Source organism: Schizophyllum commune (assembly GCF_000143185.2).
Source record: "Schizophyllum commune H4-8 unplaced genomic scaffold SCHCOscaffold_11, whole genome shotgun sequence".
Lineage (NCBI taxonomy): Eukaryota > Fungi > Basidiomycota > Agaricomycetes > Agaricales > Schizophyllaceae > Schizophyllum > Schizophyllum commune.
This window is the reverse complement of record NW_026089548.1, coordinates 1,497,215-1,514,952: the sequence shown is the minus strand read 5'-3', so window position 1 is coordinate 1,514,952 and position 17,738 is coordinate 1,497,215. Positions and strand designations below refer to the sequence as shown.

Here is a 17,738-nt window from a genome sequence, read left to right as displayed (position 1 = left end):
TTCGTTCGCGTGGCGGTGGACCTACACTTTGCGGCGTGCCTGACGATCTCTTCTCTCGGACTCCCAAGGATCTCCCACACTCCGAGCTGTCTCCCAGCAGCATGAGCGTAAGTATCTCACAGTTTCTTATTGTACCCATGTGATTGTCTGTAGCGGCTCGTATGAACGAGAGTGAACGCTGGCTTTCCCCGGCGAAGAGCTTATGCGACAAGGGCAAGGCTTCATGAATACATGGGATTCCTTCAAGAGTTCAAAGTCAGCGAAGATGATTTCTGCCTTTGAAATCGGGGATTCTGAACCTTGCAAGCCACATTACTGATGTCTCTGCAGTTTTACTTCCCGCCTTATCCTTTCGGAACAGGTTAAGCGTTCGCCCTACCGTCGATTCAGAGTGACCACGGTACGTCTATACATTCATCTTACCTACGAAATCGAAGTCCCAAGGCACACGTAAGCAGGCGAAAGGGGAAATTCATCAGGAAATTCGTATGATAGATTACAAAGAGGAATTCCCTACCAGGATCAGACTCTTTGAATGTTCCATGCAATAAGTGCTAACGAAGAGCTGCAGTAATACAAGCTTGGGCTGACACTGACAGACTCTGGTCGCCATCGTCCGCGCACGCTCGTCCTCAGAAGCCAGACTTTGTTTGCGGCCTCGTGTCAGTCCCGTGATCACGGTACCCGGGCCGGGTGAGTATGCGTGTAAGGATTTCGTCGTGTTCTCGTGAGGACTTCGTCGTGCTCTCGTACAGTTGGGGGTGGAGGTGGAATCAGGAACTTAAGCTCGAAAGAAGTTCGAGCTTGCAAGTCCATGGTAAATATCAGGCACTCTCGTTTATAATCCTGGAGTCCTTACGTCGACCAAAGAACCCACAAATTCAACTTCTGCTGGCATGTGTTTGTCCTGGTCACATGTGACTTCAACCGTTTCGTGACAGTACCGTGCTCTTCTTCCTCGCTCATCCCAGCGTCGATGCCAAGATTCCCATGTTTCCTGTTTCTCTCGATCCATCCCCTGCTTGCTGCCCCCCTGGTAGTCATCTTTGGTGACGCAATTGAGTCAATGAACTCAATAATCCCAGGTCCCGGTCTGCTGCGACGGGAGACCAATCGGCGTTCCTGCTCAAGGAACACGGTAGATGAACGCGGTTGATAATGGCTTCCACGTGGCGTCGTCGTCCTACCAACTCCCTCCCGCCGTTGGTCGCTGTCGATTGCAACCCGTCGTTTCGCCGAGGAACAAGGCACCCTTGCGGCCAGAAACGGTGGGAATCCATCGAGACGGTGGGAGTTTTCATGTTCGTCCATTCAAGCCCAGACCGCCTCGCCGCGGAGAAGTGTCTAGAAGTACGCGCCTCCCTGGTCATTCCCGCACGCTCGTCGCACTCGGGATCTCGCACCCTGCGCGCGCATCAAGCGTTCCCATCCGACCGCTGAGCTCCGTACGCTCTCATTCGCTGCCGCACCTTGTGCACGTCCCGCCGCTCGGACGCACAGTGCTCGGCCCGGCCCTAGGAGAGAGGCATTTGAGCGCCAGGCCGCCGTTGGAAATCAACCCATCATGCTCGTTGCCAGCCTCGCGCATATGGCCCACTCAGCATCGACCGCCCCGGGCCTGACGAGGCACTATATAAGCCGGGCGCGCGCTCGAGCGGTCCTCACCAATCGTCACCTTCTCTCGTTCCCCCCACTTTCGTTTTCCCGGCTCTCTCGTTACCTCCCGGCCCAGCGCTCTCTGTGTCTTTCCCTGTATACAGCACGTCCTCTCGAAAGCTCAAGCAGCAGCCTCCTTTTGATCACCACACGCCCCTTCTTTGAATCACCTGCACCATGAAGTACTCTTTGATTGCTCCTCTCCTTGCCAGCGCCTTCATTGGCTCTGTCTCGGCGCACACCCGTGTCTTCTCCCTTTGGGTCGACGGTGTTGACCAGGGTGAGTTTCATCCGCTTGTCGCGAGCCAAGAGCAAGTGCTGACAGTATAACTCAGGTGAGGGTGGAGGCGTCTACATCCGCCAGCCCCCTAGCAACAGCCCGGTCAAGGACTTGACCAGCGCTGATGTTGCCTGCAATGTCAACAACGTTGCGGTCCCCCAGAAGGTTTCTGTGAACGCCGGCTCTACCGTCAGCACTGAGTGGTTCCACAACACTCGGTAAGTCACCGTACTACTGGGCGCTCGGTCAATTCGCTGACTCTGAATAGTGGCGACGACATCATCGACGCCTCGCACAAGGGCCCCATCGTCGCCTACCTCGCGCCGCTCGAGTCCAACGGCGAGGGCAACGTGTGGGTCAAGATCGGCGAGATGGGCTACGAGAACGGCCAGTGGGCGGTCGAGAAGCTCATCGCCGACGGCGGCAAGTTCGACTTCACGATCCCCTCCTCGGTTGCGCCCGGCGACTACCTCTTCCGCGCGGAGATCCTCGCGCTGCACGAGGCGGACGGGCTCGCGTCGAACTCGGCGCGCGGCATCCAGCTGTACCCGAGCTGCTCGCAGATCACGGTCGCGACCGGCGGCGACACGGCGCTCCCCGCGGGCGTCGCGTTCCCAGGCGCGTACACGGACACGACGCCGGGCATCCAGTTCAACATCTACGGCACGGACGCGTCGACGTACGTGATCCCGGGCCCGGCGGTGTGGGACGGGTCGGCGAGCTATGACACCGCGCAGGAGGGCAGCTCCTCGGGTGGTGCGGCGACCTCGGCCGCTGCGTCCACATCTGCTGCTGCGACGTCTGCCGCTGCCTCGACTTCCGCGGCTGCCCCTGCCACTTCCGCCGTCCAGTCGTCCGCCCCTGCCGCTTCCTCCGCCCCTGCCACCTCGGCCGCCGCCTCCTCCACCCCGGCCGCGCCCTCGTCCAGCGCCGCCCCCGAGGAGCCGTCCACCAGCGCCGCCGCTACCTCCGCAGCGCCCACGACCTCCGCCGCCGCCTCGACGTCCGCTGCCGCCACTTCCGCCCCCGCCGCGACGACCTCCGCCGCGACCGGCGACGCGAACGTCTGCATGAACGAGTACAACCAATGCATCGCCAAGTCGCAGCCGAACCCCGACTGGACCGGCTGCGGCGCGACGCGCGACACCTGCCTGAGCACCGCTCGGTACAACACGAACATGGCCGCCCGCGCCAAGCGCGACGGCAAGTTCGGGCGTCTTCTGCTGTAAAGTGAGTGGTATTTGCACTCGTGAAGGGTCCGCAACTTTACTGATGTTCACCCCTTTCAGCGATCCCCAGCTAGCTACGGGATCCCTTGAGTCCCCGCGCTCTTCGGCTAGTCCTGAGCGCGCTTGCATTCTGCCCGCGCCTCTGTCTTGATGACGTTCCGCGGGAGATGCGAATTTTCTTCAGAGCCGTGCTTATTTTCCTGTACACATTTTGATTCGAGATCCGCCGCTGGTATATAGTAACGAGAATCCATCTTTCTGCCTGCCACCAATGCCTGCATGATGAGTGACCTTGTATTTTCTCCAAGGGTTGGTTTCTCAAGTCAACCCCAAGAAAAGCACTGCATGCGGGTTTTCCATGCGAGATACACTCTAAATCGTCCTCGCGCACCAAGGCCATTACTCAATACTTACTTCCAGCCGTAGCTACTTCCAACTGAACAAGCGCTGCAACCAGCCTCTCTTCTGCTCTTTCTCCGCGCGCGCCTTGGAGGGCGGCTCACCGCCGTCTGCGGCTTGGGCGTATCTTGAAAGGGGGATCAGCATGCGTGCTCAACATTGCTAGCGTGATGAGCGCAAATACCCCACTCACCTCCTCTTATACTCCGCCGGCGTCTCCCCTCGCACACCCTTGGCCCAAATCCCCCGCCGCGCGTCCTTCGCTTCTTGCTCGATTTGTTTGTACCTTTCAACTCCGCCTTCACCATACTCTGCACCGTGTTGCTCGTACGTCGTCGCCCAGCCCTTGCGGAGCATGTCCTCGGCGAGGTTGGGCCCGCGGAAAAGGGTAGCTGTGCGGGGGTCAGTAACGCTGAAGGGTGGGTCCGACGAACGGTGAAGGGAGGGTACAGCGTATGGCGCATGGGGAGGAAACGAAAGCGTATGCAATTGGGAATGCGAATGTGGATAGAACAAAACGCGAACGTACCTGGAAGAAACCGAGGCGCGAGGCGGACGTGCGAGACCATCCGCCCGTACTGGTCGCGCCGGATAAGCTGGCAAAAGACGGTTTTGCCGAGGATGCGTGCGCGGAGATAGGCGAGAGCTTCTTGGGCGTAGGGCTGCGCGGGCCGACCGAAGTGGGCGTTCTGGGTGGGGAAGGGGTGTCAGACAGAGAAGAGATAGAGCAGGGGCTATGTAAAGGAGGATTGGAGCGGTTTATTGAAAGGAGAAACGTGCAGGCGGGGTTGCAAAAGCCATAGAAACTTGAAGGAAGCAGGGCAAGAGAAGGGAGCTTAAAGCTAAAGAAAGTAGGTGAGAGAAGGATATCACCTCTGGCGCGTCTACGCCAGCGATGCGGACGTGAATCGTTTGATCTTTCAGCTCTGCTTGGGATTCAGCGAGCTGTTGCACTTGCGGTATCAGTGGAAGAACCACCCTTGGTTAGCGTTGGAACACGACGGAACTTGAGAGGCCACCGCCAGCCGATGCCGGGTGTGTGGTAGAAGCGAAAGTTGTCGTTATCGCCGACGCTTGAGGTCGTGTTAGCCATAAAAAAGTGGGGGATAAAATACAAGAGGGTCATCGCATGGACTGAAGCGCGAATGAGAAAGGCAGGTTAGCACTTACCTAGTCACTCGCCCTTTAATCCAGCGCTTGCGCGCAAGGTGATTTGGAGACACCCATTCTGCATTGGGTATGCGTCTGATGTTAGTATTACGTAGTGTTTTCAGTGTACGTACGCCTTTATGAGAGACTCTGTACTGACCGAAAGTAACGTTTATGCACGAAGTAGCTCGCCGCTAAGGATAACGACCCTGCGGCAAAAGCAGCGACTGAGAAGTATTCTGGAGGTATCTCTCCTGCTAGTGCAAATAGTTCCTACGATGTGTCAGTACCGAGCAACATTCTTGCCGGGAAACACATATCCAAACCTTCGCTTTCGTGGCAATGTCCTTCTCGTCGTCCTTGCCTTTCGAAGAGTCATCTGCGCTCGCTGGCCATGGTATGAGGGGCATGAGAAAGAGGATCTGGACTCCAGCGCCCTGCCTGTCTCTGGACGAGAGGATAATACAGAGGAGCAAGCCCAGTGACAGCTAATCACAAGCAACGCACCTTGCTAAACGCGGCTTCGCGCGGCTCCCACGTGGTGTCGCCCATGCGTCGGCCATTGCCGCGCTATTGTTCTTGTTTAAGACTGACCTTCCTTGCGCACTGGCTGGTAGCAACCCCCGTAGCGTCTCAACAGACTCTCGGTGTTAAAACAGCTGACGCCTTAGCATTCGTTCGCTCAGCCTGCACGCGGCTGTAAGGAGTCCAGCTCGGATAGGCAGTAGTATCATATGTAAAGTCCTATCGGGATAGTCTATCGTGTGTAAGTGTCCGTTTCTAACAACCAAAAGCATCGAGAAAAGTATATCCCAGCAAAGCACTGACGTGCAGGGCTTTCCTCGACAAAAGCCACGTCTATGTGTGGAATTGGAAGCAGTTATTGCAGAACCCCTGTGGCTTGAAGGGGTTTTGCTTAAACTGGTCGCATCCTGTCTTGCCTGGCGTGATGGCGTCCAGGTCATACGCGCTCTCGAAAGGCGAGACGTCGTAGTCGTGGCCGCTATGTTTTGATTAGTACGGTTATTCTACGCCATGGACGTTTCTAGCATACCTCTGCTGTGGCTTCAGTCCCAACGCCAGCGAACTGGAGCTTGCCGAACTCTGGCTGCGCGACGATGGCGGGCGACGCGGAGGAATCGGCGGGATGCTCAAGCTGCCGCTGCCACCAGTCGTTCTACGTGGGGGCGGAGGTGGAGGCGCGCGCTTGCTCGCCTCCCCGGTGGTCGCTCTGCGCGTGATAGCCGGCGCCGCGTTCAACATGCCACGGACCAGGGATCCTGAGCTCGAATTGTGGCCATGATTCGAGTGAGAACCATGCCCCTGCGTCGAGCTCCCATACTCGTCGTCATCATCCCGCGCGCCTAGCAAGCCCCTGCCCTCGTCCCCATCCGCACTGCTCGTGATACTGGGGGCAAAGGACTCTCGCTTGCTCGCGCCGACGCTAAAGAACGGACTGCTCGATATCCCCGCGTCGTTATGCTGCATCGGCCGCGCGTTGAGATCGTCATCAAAGTCGCTCTCCACGGGCGACGACGCGCGGCTCCCATCGCTCTCCGCAGCTCCGCCCTTCCCTGCCCCCGCATGCCGATCCAGCACCTCCACATAGCTCGACGGGAACAGCCCCTTGCGCCCGTCCAGCTCGCCCATCCACCACTCGTCCAGCACCTCGCTCACCACCGCGATTTCGTCGCCCGCGCGGAAGGACAGCTCGTCCGCCGCGCCGCTAAAGTCGTACAGCGCCCGTGCGCGCTTCATCCCGCGCTGGCTCGGCGCCTTCAGAATACGCGCTGGCGGCTTCGGCGACGCCGCCGGCGACTTGCTCTTCATGCTCTTGTTCGACTGCTTGCGCCCGATGATCGGGAGGCCGACGCGCGAGGAGGACGTGGAAGTGTTGGCGGCCGCGGAGTCGCTGTCGTGCGCGACGTCCTCGAGCGAGGCGAACTTCTTGCGCTCGTCGCGCGCCATGACAGGCTCCTTCTCCTCCGGCTCCTCGGGCTTCTTCTTGCTCCGGCCGAGGGAGGCGGCCCAGTTGGACACGCTCATCTTGCGGGACTTCTCCTTCTCCTTGTCTTTTTCCTTCTCTTTGTCCTTATCCTTTTCGCGGTCCTCCTTGCCACCAGCGGTAACGTTGCTATCCGCGCGTTTTCTGGCTAGCGAAGATCCGGGGCGCGAAGGGGGACGAGAGGGAGGGCGAGCGTCGGCGCGCGATCCGGAGCGACTGTGAGATAGTGATGTTGCACGAGAACGAGCTTTGCTGTCCTTGGAATCCTCTTCATCCGAGGAGTCCGGCGTTGGAGGGCGATCCGAGCGCTTAGAGGAAGTTGAACGAGACAGGGCACTCGCAGTGGCACGCGATAGGCTGGAGGCTTGCCGGTTGTGAGTTGCGCGTGAGGTGGACAGCTTTCTTGTTGGGGCATTGTTCGTGGCAAGGATGCTCTTGCTGTAGACCGGATCAGCTTAAGCGTCGAGGGATATTTCTGGATACGTACGTCTCGGGCCAGTCTTCCCTCGTTTCCTCCAGGATCTCTAGCCAATTCTTCACGTACTTGATCTCCGAGTCGAGCGACACCGTCACTTCACGCAACAACGAAGCCTCCGACTCCTGGATCTGATGTATATGCGCGCGCAAGTCTTCCTCCGCTTCTTCACTACGGAAGTTCCAGTCAGCCTCTGTATCACGCACAAACCCCCCTCCCGATCGCAACACGGCACTCACAATCGAAACTGCGCTCTCTCCAGCTCCTCCTCCGCCTCCTTCCTCTCCTTGTCCTTCTTCGAGCCCGCGCCCCTCAGTTTCTCCACCTGTATCGGCGTCAGTATCCATCCCTTCGCGCGCGCCTTCTTGTTCCTCCTCTCGGGTACGCCAGCTCCCCCGCTTCTGAAGCCCTCGCTACTCCCCCCTCGCGCCAACTAGTTGCTCACCTTCGCATGCGCCGCATCATAGCTCAACCTTCGACTCTCGAGCTTCTTCCGCTGCACGTCATACTCGCGTATGTCGTCGAGCAGCGACTTCAGCGACGCGAGGTACGTGTCTTCGAACTGCAGCGCGAACGTCTCCTGCAGCGTCGCGATCTTGCAGTGCGCGCGGCCGAGCTTGGTGAGCGCTTCGCCTAGGTGTTAGGTTAGACGTAGAACACATAGGTAGGACTAAGATGAAGATGTGGTTGAGAATGGTGAGATGATTAGGAAGGATAGCGGGGATAAGGAGGAAGAGCGACGTAGCGATGGTGGAGAGATAGAGCGAGGTAGGGGATGAGGTGAGGAGGCTGTAGCGAGGCATGGGAAACGGATGTGAGGGCGATCTTGGCGTCGAATTCCTGTTCGTGATAGAACTATGCGGCCGGAGGGGTGCTGCATGACCAGGTACATTCAAGCCAGCCAGTGCACCCATTACAACCCGCTCGGCGCAAGGACACGGCACCAGCTAACACTCACCATACTCCGACTCGAACTCCTCCCCGTGCGTGATCTGCGCGACGCCCAGCGTGTCGATCGGCAGCAGCTTCTCCCCGCTGTCGATCGCCTCGTTCGCCTTCTTCTTTGCAAGAAAGTGCGCGAAGCCCTCCGCGGCGTAGACGAGTCTGGAGTGCGGTCAGCGCTGGTCAAGCATAGCGGGAGTTGGGTGTAAAGGGGGTCGGGTGTAACGGTCGTTATGTGTAAAGAGGTTGGCTTTGATGCACACTGAGTGCAAGTGGAAACTGGGCGGCGTGAGGGGTTATGGGGGAAAGGTAGCCGTATCACGACGATAGCGGGCAGGGAGAATGGACGGGGTGCGTCCTGCAATGATGATGGTGGTGGTCCTGCATTGCCAAGCCGTGTATCCGAGCACTCACCTCTTTGCCCCCGCCCGCCGGAGCTCGATATCCTGCTCGAGCTCCTGCAACTCGTCCGACACGGTCGTCTTCTCTCGCGACGCGATCACCTCGCCGGCCCACTGGCGCAGCTTCCCCAGCTTTTCCATGCGTAGAGTGAGGTGTTGGTAGAGTGTGTAGGTTCGTCGTCCAGTCAAGCGTCGTCAAGTCGTCAAGCGTCGAGGTCAAGACAGTCGGAGCAATCGTACGTTCGATGGTTAGGTCGAGGATCGTCAATGGCAATGAGGAGATGACGGCGTTGAGTAACCAGAATCGTGCCACCAGTGCGGTTGCTTACCTGTCGGCTAGCCATGCTGCGCGCTTGACGTGGAGGTAAGTGAGGATAACGAGATGACTAGAAGATATCTGTGCTATGACGGCAAGAAGCAAGGGCGCGATGATTAGATGCGCATTAGATGGGCCCATTGTTGGCGGCGTTTCCGGCCCGGAGCGTAATTGTTCATGTCGTTGACCCTCGCCCCGAGGCATGAGAGAGTTACCCCGAGGGGAACGCTCATGTACTTTGCAACTCATGCATGCAAAGTCAAGGACGCGACGAAAGCAGTCAAGAGGATACAGAGCAGTAAGAGCATGTACAAGGAGCGTTGCAAGTACAAGTGCATACAGACATCGCCCAAGACAGACATCGTTCCAACGCAGCGTATTATGGATTCTGCACTCCCTTCTGCGAATGTCGGAGCCCTTCCTGAATGGCGACAGCCTGTGGAAGGGTGATTAGAAAGTTATTCGAACGACGACGATGGAGTTCCGCAGCCGTCCCGAGGCTCTGGGCCAGCAACGTGGGGCAGCTATTCCACCCGTCCACGCATCCGGCGCGACCGCGTTGCCGGTGCACCAAAGAGATCGACCAACATCCCAGCCCACAGCAATATAGCCAGCGCCAGGAAGCATAGCAAAACACCCCACTCACCTCCCCGACCCACGGCAGCCTGAAGAACTCCGCCCTCCGTAGCTCCTCCGCCCTTAGCGTCTTCCCCATCGACGGCCCGCTCCCGAGTATGTTCTCCAGATCCCGACTCTGGCTCTCCAACCACTGTTGGATGAACGTCGCCGGGTCGTCCGCGAAAGAGGAGAGGAACGACCGCTTGAGGTGCGCGTTGTGCAGGGATTGGACGTGCAGTGCGATCTGGGTGGGGGTTAGATACGAATAAATACGAATTGGGTAGTGCAGGCCATGAAGCACGCCCGAAATCGGTTGCGCGCTCACCTCCTCCTCCAACTTCCCCAGCGCCGCCAGATGCTCCTTGCTCGGCGCGACCACCGCCTGCATCCGCCCCTTCATCGCTGTGTCCTCCATCTTCAGCTCCACGTCGAACGCCAGGGGCTTGTCAGGGGGGAAGGTGCTCGGATCGAGGGTGTAGCGCAGCAGTATCGGGTCGGGCGACCGGAGGAACTTGTTCGCTAGCGCGGGGAGCATCTGGAACTGGATGTCGGCGCGGCCGGCGAGCTGCTTCAAGGGCCCGTCGAGGTGAATCATCGTCCGGTCGACCTTGTCCTGCAGCCCGTTGATTTTGACGTAGTTCCATAGCGCCTGGATGACGCCCTGGCGACTCTCTTGCTTGATGCCGATGATGTTTGCTGAGGGGGCGAGAGAGATGAGCAAGCTGTCTGAAGGCTAAAGCCAAGTATCGCAACGAGAAAGCCGCAAGAAGCGGTCCACGGCGCCGTCAACTACCACACCCGAGCACTCACCTAAATGCTCATCCACCTTGAACTGCTCCGGCTGGTGCTCGAGGTAGAGCACGACGCGGATGTCGACCGGCGTGTCGCCTGTGCGGCGGATTGTGAAACCATCCAGCTGCGGGTTGGCGCCGCCGGGCGTTTTGGGCCACTAGGGAAGGGTTAGATAGAGTTGGATTGAACCTTCAGGATCGGGATCGAGCCGCTCGACAAGTACAGCTCTAACAAGGCAAGAGAAGTACAGGGCGTGGAGCTATGACGCTGGCGAGGAAGGAAGAGCCTTCGCCGGCTGGACACAAGGACGCCCTTCGAGCACAACGGGGCCTACACTCACCTCCACCACATTCCCATCCGCATACGTGCTCGGGTCGCGGTCCAGCTCGACGACCATGCGCTTGATCAAGGTGCTGAACTTGCGCGTCGTGGCCGCCTTGTCCTTCGTTCGCGCGTTGGGCGGCTAAAGAGATGGTCAGCACTGGCTAAGTCGAGATTGACAGCGTGCATCAACGGCTCAGAGCTAGAATGGACAGAGTACACGCGAGGGAAAGAAAGTCGAGACACTTAAGAAGAACGCGTAGACGCTGTGACTCGGGGGCGTGATAGCTGAGGCGCCACAGCCATGATAATTCGGTGACCGTCTTGCAGATAGAAGATCAAATCAACCAACCAACCCCCACTTACCTCCAACAACCTGCCCTCGATCCGGAACGACCACGCAGGAATGCCTTCGCCGGTCTCGAAGTTTGTGTTCTCGGGTGGGACGCCGCCGGTCTGCCACGGCTGCCCGCTGACGGTATGCGAGAGGAAGATGCGCAGGGTCCGGGTGGTCTGGAAGGTGTAGATTGGTGGCGTAATGCGAGCAAGATGGGGTGTTAAGTCGAGAGGAGATGAGGGGTTACGGTTGAGTGCGAGATGTCAAGGTTCAGGATGGCGTAGAGAGGTTTTGAGAATGCACGAAGGATCGAAGAGGTCTATCAGTATTCAAACACCGCGCGAAGCAGGTCACCCACCCCAACCACCCTCGTCAACGCGTCCTGCACCTCGGCCTTCTTTCGCGATAATGTCCAGTCGAGCCGCCGTTCGGTCTCGAGGAGGGAAGTGTACATCTAGAAGGAGGAGTGTCAGCGAGCGTCTTTTATGATGTCAATGAAAGGGAACGGGCGGAATGAGGCGGGCAAGAGAATGCAGAAGCGGGTAGAAAGGGCATGAGCATAGCACTGGCGCAGGGGGGAGCGAGTAGCATCAAAGTTGCACATTGCGTGAGGCGGAGACTCAAGAATCTGGAAGGATATATGGTGCGCTACCCACCTGCGACTCCTCCGCAAATTCGGGCGTCTGCGCGAGACTGGCAGGGAGGGACTTGCTCGTGAGCTTGCGCTTTCTGGAAAGGCAGGCAGACGACGTGCGTCGATAGCATTGGTGAGATCGTTAGTCATTCGACGTGTAGACGGAGGTATTAGGTTGGAGGGGAGGTCATTGTGACCGAGGAAATTATTGTTGGCGAGGGATAGGCAGAATTGAGAGATGGTGGCGGAAGGGTGGGGGATGTGAGGGTTGACAAGTTGAGGATGGCGAGAGGAGCAGGAGACGTTAGCTTTTCTGGGAGAATGAAAGTACTGTTGTACGCACTTCGTGAACTTGGGAGCGTCCATAGTGAGTAAGTGGGGGACTGGTTTGGGTTGAAGATGTCGCTAGCGCGCTTGACGCTTGAAGGACACCGGGCGAGGTCGTGCGCCGTTCTGTCGGAGGACGCTGCAGTCAATGAGAACACTAGGTTCGGACGCGAGCTAGAGGGAGTGCTGATGGCAAACCAGAACAGGGACGAGGACAAGGACGCGTTCACGGGCCGGTGCGCGGGGATGATCTGGCGCGCGCGTGGAAAGATCACCTTATTGGGCAAGTAGCAAACGCACGTGCAGAAATCATCTATGCACCCACAAGTCACTCACCTTTGAACCTTACATCCTTTGCGCACCCCTGGAAGGACGAACGAGACGCAAGGAGACAGGAAGGCAATGAGCCCCAAGCTACTATATCTCAGAACTCCTATCGACATGCACGCGCCTATCAGCCTCGCGCCTCGCGCCACCTCATTGACACCTCAGTCGCGTCCCGCTACAGGTTCTAGCACACCACGAAGTTAGTAGGACGCGCTGTAATTACAAGCATCAACCGTTATGAAGCAGGAAGCGTCACTCATTAGCGATTTGGCTCTGTATGACCGAACTAGCTGAGGATCACTACATCCGAGACTGGCATGCTTCTACAGCGACCTGGGACCTGGCGCCCACGGGTAAGGAGCGGGCGAGGATAAAGCAAGTGGCTCGGTATATGAAGTTTGAGCGAAAGTCAATCGACATCTCCTGCGCGACTTCACGCCAAAAAGCATACTGTATACACGAGCAGTGACGTGAGTCAAAAAGAAAAAAGGGTGTCAGAATGATCCCATTCGGATACGGGGAATCGAACCCCGAGCTGCCGCGCACTGCGTGAGAGGCGGCAATGTTGGCCGTTACACCATATCCGACGTTGCGTAGATTGCGCTACTCAACCACCTCTCTACCAGTTCCGCTTCTACCGCATCCCATGGCACCCGCCTCACGTTAAGAGGAGTGGAAGACGGGAGCGCTCGTTCACCGGGAACGACGTGGCAGGGGGCCACGAGGAGGAGGGACGTGGGCGGGCCCCTCTATGCGGAAGGGCGTGAGGGGATAGGACGAAGCGGAAGGGACGCAATGGAAATAGGCCTCGCACTCTGCATCATATATGGTCGTTGACCAAGAAGCCGGCATATACAACGACCAGGGCGGCGACTGCCATATGTATCAACCGCAGGGCTTGCGTTCCTCGGGGAAGGGAGATGATTGCAAGAGGGAAGAAGGAATTATTGCGAAGTGAGCGCAAGGGGGGAAAGAAAGCCGACAATTCGCAGCCTCCGCCCTGAAAGCGCTTGCATCAGCGGGTACGCGAGTGAGATCCCTGGGAGTACGGCACTGAACAGGCCTCGGAGTCGGATACTTGACCGAAAACGACGGCGTATAGCGTGCAAGCTGGCACTCAGATGTCCTTCCCTCGAAACGGCCTTCCAGCGAGCCTGGCAGCAGTGAGACGAAATCTACCTTCTTACATCATCAAAGTCGGCGGAGGGGAAAATACATACCCCTCGTCAAGGTCTTGACTCTTGCGTGCAGGTGGTAGCAATGAGACACGCAGATGTGGCTTGAGTTCATGGAAGGCGGAATGCATGCTTCATGGGGGATGTACATGTGTATATCATACGTAGGCGCAGCCGTAGTAGCATACGTAGCGGCGAAGGGCAAGAAACAGAAGGTGCTTGGCGCACAACCACTATTTCAACTTCTTCTTCCTGTGGCATATGGTAAGTAACGCGATGGGGAGGTGATGGAGGTGCAGGGAACTCACGGGCGGAGCTGGCTGGAGTGCCCACACGACCGCTTGCGGCAGTTGGTGGCACGGGGCGGGAGGCGCGCGTAGCACTTGCGGCAGATCTGCTTGTCGCAGTTGTACTTGGAGGCAAGCACCTTGAGCGAGGGCTCGATGATACCGCCACGGAGACTAAGCAGATTGTTAGTCACTGATCGAACGAGCAGAGGTTATAATATACGCACCGGAGCACCAAGTGGAGAGTCGACTCCTTCTGGATGTTGTAGTCCGAGAGCGTGCGACCGTCCTCAAGCTGCTTGCCCGCGAAGATCAGGCGCTGCTGGTCGGGCGGGATGCTACGCAGATATTGTCAGTATCCGCTCTTCGGAAGGTCGATCGCACACGCACCCCTCCTTGTCCTGAATCTTCGCCTTCACATTGTCGATGGTGTCCGACGACTCAACCTCGAGGGTGATCGTCTTCCCCGTCAGCGTCTTGACGAAGATCTGCATTTTGGCGGCGTTGTCGGCGATGGCGGTGTCGCTGGCGTGGCCAACCGTGAGGGCGCGAACAGTAACGGCAAGTGCCGAGGGTGCTGTATAGCTTGGGTCAGGTGATTCTCACGGCTTTATTGAGGCTTCGGTGATTGCCGAATGTTGAACTTGCCTGTTCATGCTTCGGAGCAACCCTGAGTTTTAGTTGAGGATGTAGAGCATCAGTACTATACATGCTCTCCGCAGGTACTTCCATTCGAACTAAGGTAACATATCTCAATCCATGGACAACAGTAGAGCATAGATCCTGCAGGCAGATGCCGGTGTGCTACTCCGGAAAATATCCAATGTTTCATCAACCCGATCCTTGCGCTACGACGGGACACTTCGAGGGGCTCGAATTCTGGCATTGCGACCGACACACAACCCTCTAAACGTCTGAATGCAGGCTCGCATCCAACCTCGAGTGTACGCTCTACAGCGTGAGTATTCTAATAGCTGGCCACCACCGGAAAAGAAGAAACATGCACAAGGCTTGCCAGTGAGCCTCTTGGTACGTGAGAATTACAGGTATAACGAGGCATAGTGCATGCAATTGCGAAGACGTGTCCGACAAATATGATAACTGACAGGACGATGACGCTTTAGACGTCGAAATGCCGTCCGCGCTTGGGATCGGCGCGCCGCTTCGCAATCGCTTTGCGGACCTGAAGGAGGGGGTCGTCAGCACAAAGGATTTTACGAGCCATCATGCGAATTAGTTTCATGAGAATGACCCCACCGAAACTCACCTTCCGCTCCGGCCTCACCACAATCACCGGCACGGGCGAGTGCGAGAGGCAGTACTTGCTCACACTCCCGACTCCCATCGACGACCCGCCGAGGGCGTTCGTCCACGTACGCCTGGAAATGAGATGGTCAGGATGAGTTTTGGGATGCCATCTTGCGCGCAGGAGCGCCTTCTGCAGTCCACGACTCCCCCTACATCAACTTGCACCGCCCTCGTCCACCCCCGGATCCCTTTCTCCACCCATGTATCCCCTTCTCCACCATCCCTAACCGCACCTATTGCCACACCGCGACCAAGGGAAAAAACAAACACTCACTTCCCCCGCGTCCCCACGACCACCGAGTCCGGACGGTAGAGCGCGATGAGCCGGTCGAGCGTGCTCGTGATCGAGCGCGTGGGCACGTATTCGAGGATGAGGGAAAGCTAGAGGGTGGTGTTAGTTACATAAATCACTGGCGTGAATCAAGAAGGTCCGTGCAGGCATATCTCGCGGACCTAGAGCACACGTCGCTCGCGGGCCTGGAGCACACGTCGCTCGCGGGCCTGAAGCCACGTCGCTCGCATGCATGGGACAAAGGCTCACTCACCTTCCGTCCCTCATCGTACTCCACGCTCTTCGCCTGTATCTCCATCATGAGCTGCCGCGCCTCCTCGCGCACCTCGTCGTGGTCTTTCTCTGCAGGCGGGGTCAATATGCGTCTACTTGCAACATCTCGAATAACAGGGAGCAGACGATGGGCAACGATACGTCGACCAACGCGACGTGGGAAGTCAAAAGCAAAAGCATCGACTTACCCAGCACCTCCTCCTCCACGCCCCTGCACACGATCAGCTCGTCTCCGTCCTGGGCGAGGGTCTGATGGTGGTTGTCAATGTTAGTCCTCTGGCCCTCTGCTCCGTTTCCTCGTCGCCCTGCTCCGCCATAGATAGGCCGACAACGAGAGACTGTTGCCACGAAGACAAGGATACGGAGAGATTTGCGAAGAGAAACGCACAACTCACCTCCAAGCTCCATTCCAGCGCCTCCCTTCCACTCTCGTCCGCGCTCGCCGCGCAGAGGAAGACGCGCGTAGACCGGGTGCGAGTGTAGCTGGAGACGTGGGTTAGTATATGGATTTGAGGTTCGTCAAGTCAAGAAGTCGAACGCAAGTGCATTACGCTCTGAGAGTACCTCCGAGGTAACACCCAAAAACCTCATACTGCAACCTCGTAGACGAGGCCATGCAAGTCAAAGGGGAACCCATGACTCACCCCTCGCTTTTCACGCTCAGCGTGAACGAGAACATGGACGCGGCCGGGTTCTCGAAGGTGTCAAAGGAGACCTTGGGGGAGAAGCTCGGCAGCGCAATTGGCGTATGGAGGCCGCTGTGGGGGCCAGGGGTTCTGTAAAATGGTCAGTAGCCGGTCGTTGTGCAACAGTGAGGAAGGACGATGAGACGGGAGACGCGAGGGGGGGGAGGGAGTACGCGTTGAGCGCGACAAAGACCATAAAGCCGAAGCTGAACATGAAAGCCGAGCAAACAACTCACCCAGGCGTCAGCCCGCCATACGCGGACGCGCTTCCCGGCGTCAGGCCCCTGTACTATCCGTCAGCGTCTACATTGTTTACGTGGGGGAAAAGATCGCATACCCGGGGGTGCTGAACGTTGGCGTCGGCAGGTTGGAGAGCGTGCCCGGTGCGTGGTGATGCGGGTTGTGGCTGGAAGGGCAGGTCAGCCTGGGTGGTAGGATGTAGAAAGGTGCGATGGACGGAGAATGAGCAGTAACTGGATTGATGTTTTGCATGAAACTGCGGTTCCAGTGGAGCAATGGCGCGTATGAGAAGGAAGAGAGACAGGAACTCACCCACTCAACCCTAATCCGCTCGACGAGTGTGCGATTCCTGCGTGATACGTGCCAAGGGTCGACGTGGAAGCACCTGAGAGGACATTAGTAGATGCTTGTAAGGGTTTGCGCGAGCCAAGGATGAGTCCCTTCGGGCCAAGGAGGGGAATACGGGGAGGATAAATGAATGTGCGATCGCATAAGGGTATACAGTGTGATCATGTAGTATACTCACCCGGTAGTGTAGCATGAGCGCCCTCTGGCGAGCTTGGCAGAGGCACGCGCGAGATCATAGGTGAGTCGGAGGGTGACGTTGGTGATGGGGGGCGCGAGGGGGTGTGCTGGGGACTTATCGTTAGCGCGCATGTTCTTACTTTCGCGGTCCTTGTAAGGAGGGGATCGGGGAGTGTAGGGGGTAGGGTGTGCCCAATAACAGTTGCACATCGAATGTACGGAAGTTCGATGGGGAGGCGCGCGACGGAGGGAAAGATGAAGGGTAAAGGGTATTAGAAAGTACGCCTCACTTGGCTCGGCGGCTGGCTAGGTGTATATTGGCTCGACGGTCGAGAAGCCGAGTGCTTTAGTGCGGAGCGCATCATGGTTGAAGACTTGTGAGTAGGCGTCTTGGTGGGATCGTTCAACTTGACCCTGATGCAGGGTGACCGGCGATAGCTGGAGCGCGCTCGGTTGGAGGGCGGGGGTGATTGCTCGCGTTTGAGGTACGTCCGGTAGACAATAGTCGTATCAAGCGCCAGTAGACAGAGAGCAAGCAGCACGGGTAAGGAGGAGAGGAGGACAAGCGCCCAAGGACACGAGTGGCGGAATCAAGCTGGACTGATGCCAGCCCACAGCGCCCGACGGTGGGAACCGGGTGAACGGGCCGGGCGTGCGCGGGGGCGGGGTGGCGGTGCTGGCCGGGGGTGGCGTCGGCGCCTCGGCCGCGGCCGCCCGCTTACACCAACCTCTCACCGCACCGTC

General features: G+C 58.0%; 6 protein-coding genes and 1 non-coding gene across 7 annotated transcripts; 2 read left to right on the top strand and 5 right to left on the bottom strand.

Moving 5' to 3' along the window:
• Window positions 1-946: 946 nt before the first annotated feature.
• SCHCODRAFT_02076750 (uncharacterized protein) lies at window positions 947-1,728 on the top strand. Its single transcript, XM_050341699.1, has one exon. The coding sequence runs from the start codon at window positions 1,143-1,145 to the stop codon at window positions 1,620-1,622; it is 480 nt and encodes a 159-aa protein (XP_050198277.1). The 5' UTR covers window positions 947-1,142; the 3' UTR covers window positions 1,623-1,728.
• SCHCODRAFT_02076751 (uncharacterized protein) lies at window positions 1,729-3,248 on the top strand. Its single transcript, XM_003028419.2, has 4 exons — window positions 1,729-1,936; window positions 1,992-2,154; window positions 2,205-3,166; window positions 3,226-3,248. The coding sequence occupies exons 1-3, from the start codon at window positions 1,834-1,836 to the stop codon at window positions 3,163-3,165; spliced, it is 1,227 nt and encodes a 408-aa protein (XP_003028465.1). The 5' UTR covers window positions 1,729-1,833; the 3' UTR covers window position 3,166; window positions 3,226-3,248.
• Window positions 3,249-3,416: 168 nt separating this feature from the next.
• SCHCODRAFT_02639414 (staphylococcal nuclease) lies at window positions 3,417-5,193 on the bottom strand. Its single transcript, XM_003028120.2, has 8 exons — window positions 5,040-5,193; window positions 4,874-4,986; window positions 4,735-4,809; window positions 4,543-4,637; window positions 4,438-4,490; window positions 4,094-4,253; window positions 3,758-3,956; window positions 3,417-3,691 (listed from the first exon to the last, which is right to left on the bottom strand). The coding sequence occupies exons 1-8, from the start codon at window positions 5,121-5,123 to the stop codon at window positions 3,592-3,594; spliced, it is 879 nt and encodes a 292-aa protein (XP_003028166.1). The 5' UTR covers window positions 5,124-5,193; the 3' UTR covers window positions 3,417-3,591.
• Window positions 5,194-5,345: 152 nt separating this feature from the next.
• SCHCODRAFT_02589747 (BAR-domain-containing protein) lies at window positions 5,346-12,116 on the bottom strand. The gene is made up of 15 exons (XM_050343975.1): window positions 11,898-12,116; window positions 11,577-11,649; window positions 11,279-11,374; window positions 10,950-11,096; window positions 10,603-10,725; window positions 10,281-10,419; window positions 9,796-10,166; window positions 9,499-9,714; window positions 8,550-8,668; window positions 8,152-8,297; window positions 7,639-7,826; window positions 7,433-7,518; window positions 7,206-7,364; window positions 5,768-7,156; window positions 5,346-5,716 (listed from the first exon to the last, which is right to left on the bottom strand). The coding sequence occupies exons 1-15, from the start codon at window positions 11,918-11,920 to the stop codon at window positions 5,572-5,574; spliced, it is 3,420 nt and encodes a 1,139-aa protein (XP_050198276.1). The 5' UTR covers window positions 11,921-12,116; the 3' UTR covers window positions 5,346-5,571.
• Window positions 12,117-12,716: 600 nt separating this feature from the next.
• On the bottom strand, window positions 12,717-12,795 carry SCHCODRAFT_t217. The gene has a single exon. It is a non-coding gene; the product is annotated as a tRNA-Glu (tRNA).
• A 699-nt stretch (window positions 12,796-13,494) lies between these two features.
• Window positions 13,495-14,201, bottom strand: SCHCODRAFT_02639401 (ubiquitin-60S ribosomal protein L40 fusion protein). The gene is made up of 4 exons (XM_003028118.2): window positions 14,061-14,201; window positions 13,898-14,008; window positions 13,692-13,844; window positions 13,495-13,635 (listed from the first exon to the last, which is right to left on the bottom strand). The coding sequence occupies exons 1-4, from the start codon at window positions 14,162-14,164 to the stop codon at window positions 13,617-13,619; spliced, it is 387 nt and encodes a 128-aa protein (XP_003028164.1). The 5' UTR covers window positions 14,165-14,201; the 3' UTR covers window positions 13,495-13,616.
• A 161-nt stretch (window positions 14,202-14,362) lies between these two features.
• On the bottom strand, window positions 14,363-17,594 carry SCHCODRAFT_02639397 (uncharacterized protein). The gene is made up of 12 exons (XM_050346077.1): window positions 17,285-17,594; window positions 16,996-17,101; window positions 16,782-16,854; window positions 16,567-16,635; window positions 16,466-16,513; window positions 16,188-16,319; window positions 15,939-16,026; window positions 15,732-15,792; window positions 15,524-15,612; window positions 15,253-15,359; window positions 14,938-15,049; window positions 14,363-14,853 (listed from the first exon to the last, which is right to left on the bottom strand). The coding sequence occupies exons 1-12, from the start codon at window positions 17,357-17,359 to the stop codon at window positions 14,791-14,793; spliced, it is 1,023 nt and encodes a 340-aa protein (XP_050198275.1). The 5' UTR covers window positions 17,360-17,594; the 3' UTR covers window positions 14,363-14,790.
• Window positions 17,595-17,738: the final 144 nt, after the last annotated feature.

Excerpts from the sequence above, each read along its gene's own strand:
- SCHCODRAFT_02639414 (XM_003028120.2), bottom strand. The coding sequence starts at position 5,123 with ATGCCCCTCATACCATGGCCAGCGAGCGCAGATGACTCTTCGAAAGGC. Across the intron at positions 4,810-4,873 it reads GTGCATAAACGTTACTTTCG|ACGCATACCCAATGCAGAAT; the intron begins GTCAGTACAGAG and ends TACTAACATCAG. Across the intron at positions 4,638-4,734 it reads ATTAAAGGGCGAGTGACTAG|CGTCGGCGATAACGACAACT; the intron begins GTAAGTGCTAAC and ends CACGACCTCAAG.
- SCHCODRAFT_02639401 (XM_003028118.2), bottom strand. The coding sequence starts at position 14,164 with ATGCAGATCTTCGTCAAGACGCTGACGGGGAAGACGATCACCCTCGAG. Across the intron at positions 14,009-14,060 it reads AAGATTCAGGACAAGGAGGG|CATCCCGCCCGACCAGCAGC; the intron begins GTGCGTGTGCGA and ends ATATCTGCGTAG. Across the intron at positions 13,845-13,897 it reads ACTCTCCACTTGGTGCTCCG|TCTCCGTGGCGGTATCATCG; the intron begins GTGCGTATATTA and ends CAATCTGCTTAG.
- SCHCODRAFT_02639397 (XM_050346077.1), bottom strand. The coding sequence starts at position 17,359 with ATGATGCGCTCCGCACTAAAGCACTCGGCTTCTCGACCGTCGAGCCAA. Across the intron at positions 16,855-16,995 it reads CGCTCATGCTACACTACCGG|GTGCTTCCACGTCGACCCTT; the intron begins GTGAGTATACTA and ends ATGTCCTCTCAG. Across the intron at positions 16,636-16,781 it reads AGCGGATTAGGGTTGAGTGG|CCACAACCCGCATCACCACG; the intron begins GTGAGTTCCTGT and ends CTGCCCTTCCAG.
- SCHCODRAFT_02076751 (XM_003028419.2), top strand. The coding sequence starts at position 1,834 with ATGAAGTACTCTTTGATTGCTCCTCTCCTTGCCAGCGCCTTCATTGGC. Across the intron at positions 1,937-1,991 it reads GGTCGACGGTGTTGACCAGG|GTGAGGGTGGAGGCGTCTAC; the intron begins GTGAGTTTCATC and ends AGTATAACTCAG. Across the intron at positions 2,155-2,204 it reads GAGTGGTTCCACAACACTCG|TGGCGACGACATCATCGACG; the intron begins GTAAGTCACCGT and ends GACTCTGAATAG.
- SCHCODRAFT_02076750 (XM_050341699.1), top strand. The coding sequence starts at position 1,143 with ATGAACGCGGTTGATAATGGCTTCCACGTGGCGTCGTCGTCCTACCAA.
- SCHCODRAFT_02589747 (XM_050343975.1), bottom strand. The coding sequence starts at position 11,920 with ATGGACGCTCCCAAGTTCACGAA. Across the intron at positions 11,650-11,897 it reads GACGCTCCCAAGTTCACGAA|AAAGCGCAAGCTCACGAGCA; the intron begins GTGCGTACAACA and ends CTGCCTTTCCAG. Across the intron at positions 5,717-5,767 it reads GGACTGAAGCCACAGCAGAG|CGGCCACGACTACGACGTCT; the intron begins GTATGCTAGAAA and ends ATCAAAACATAG.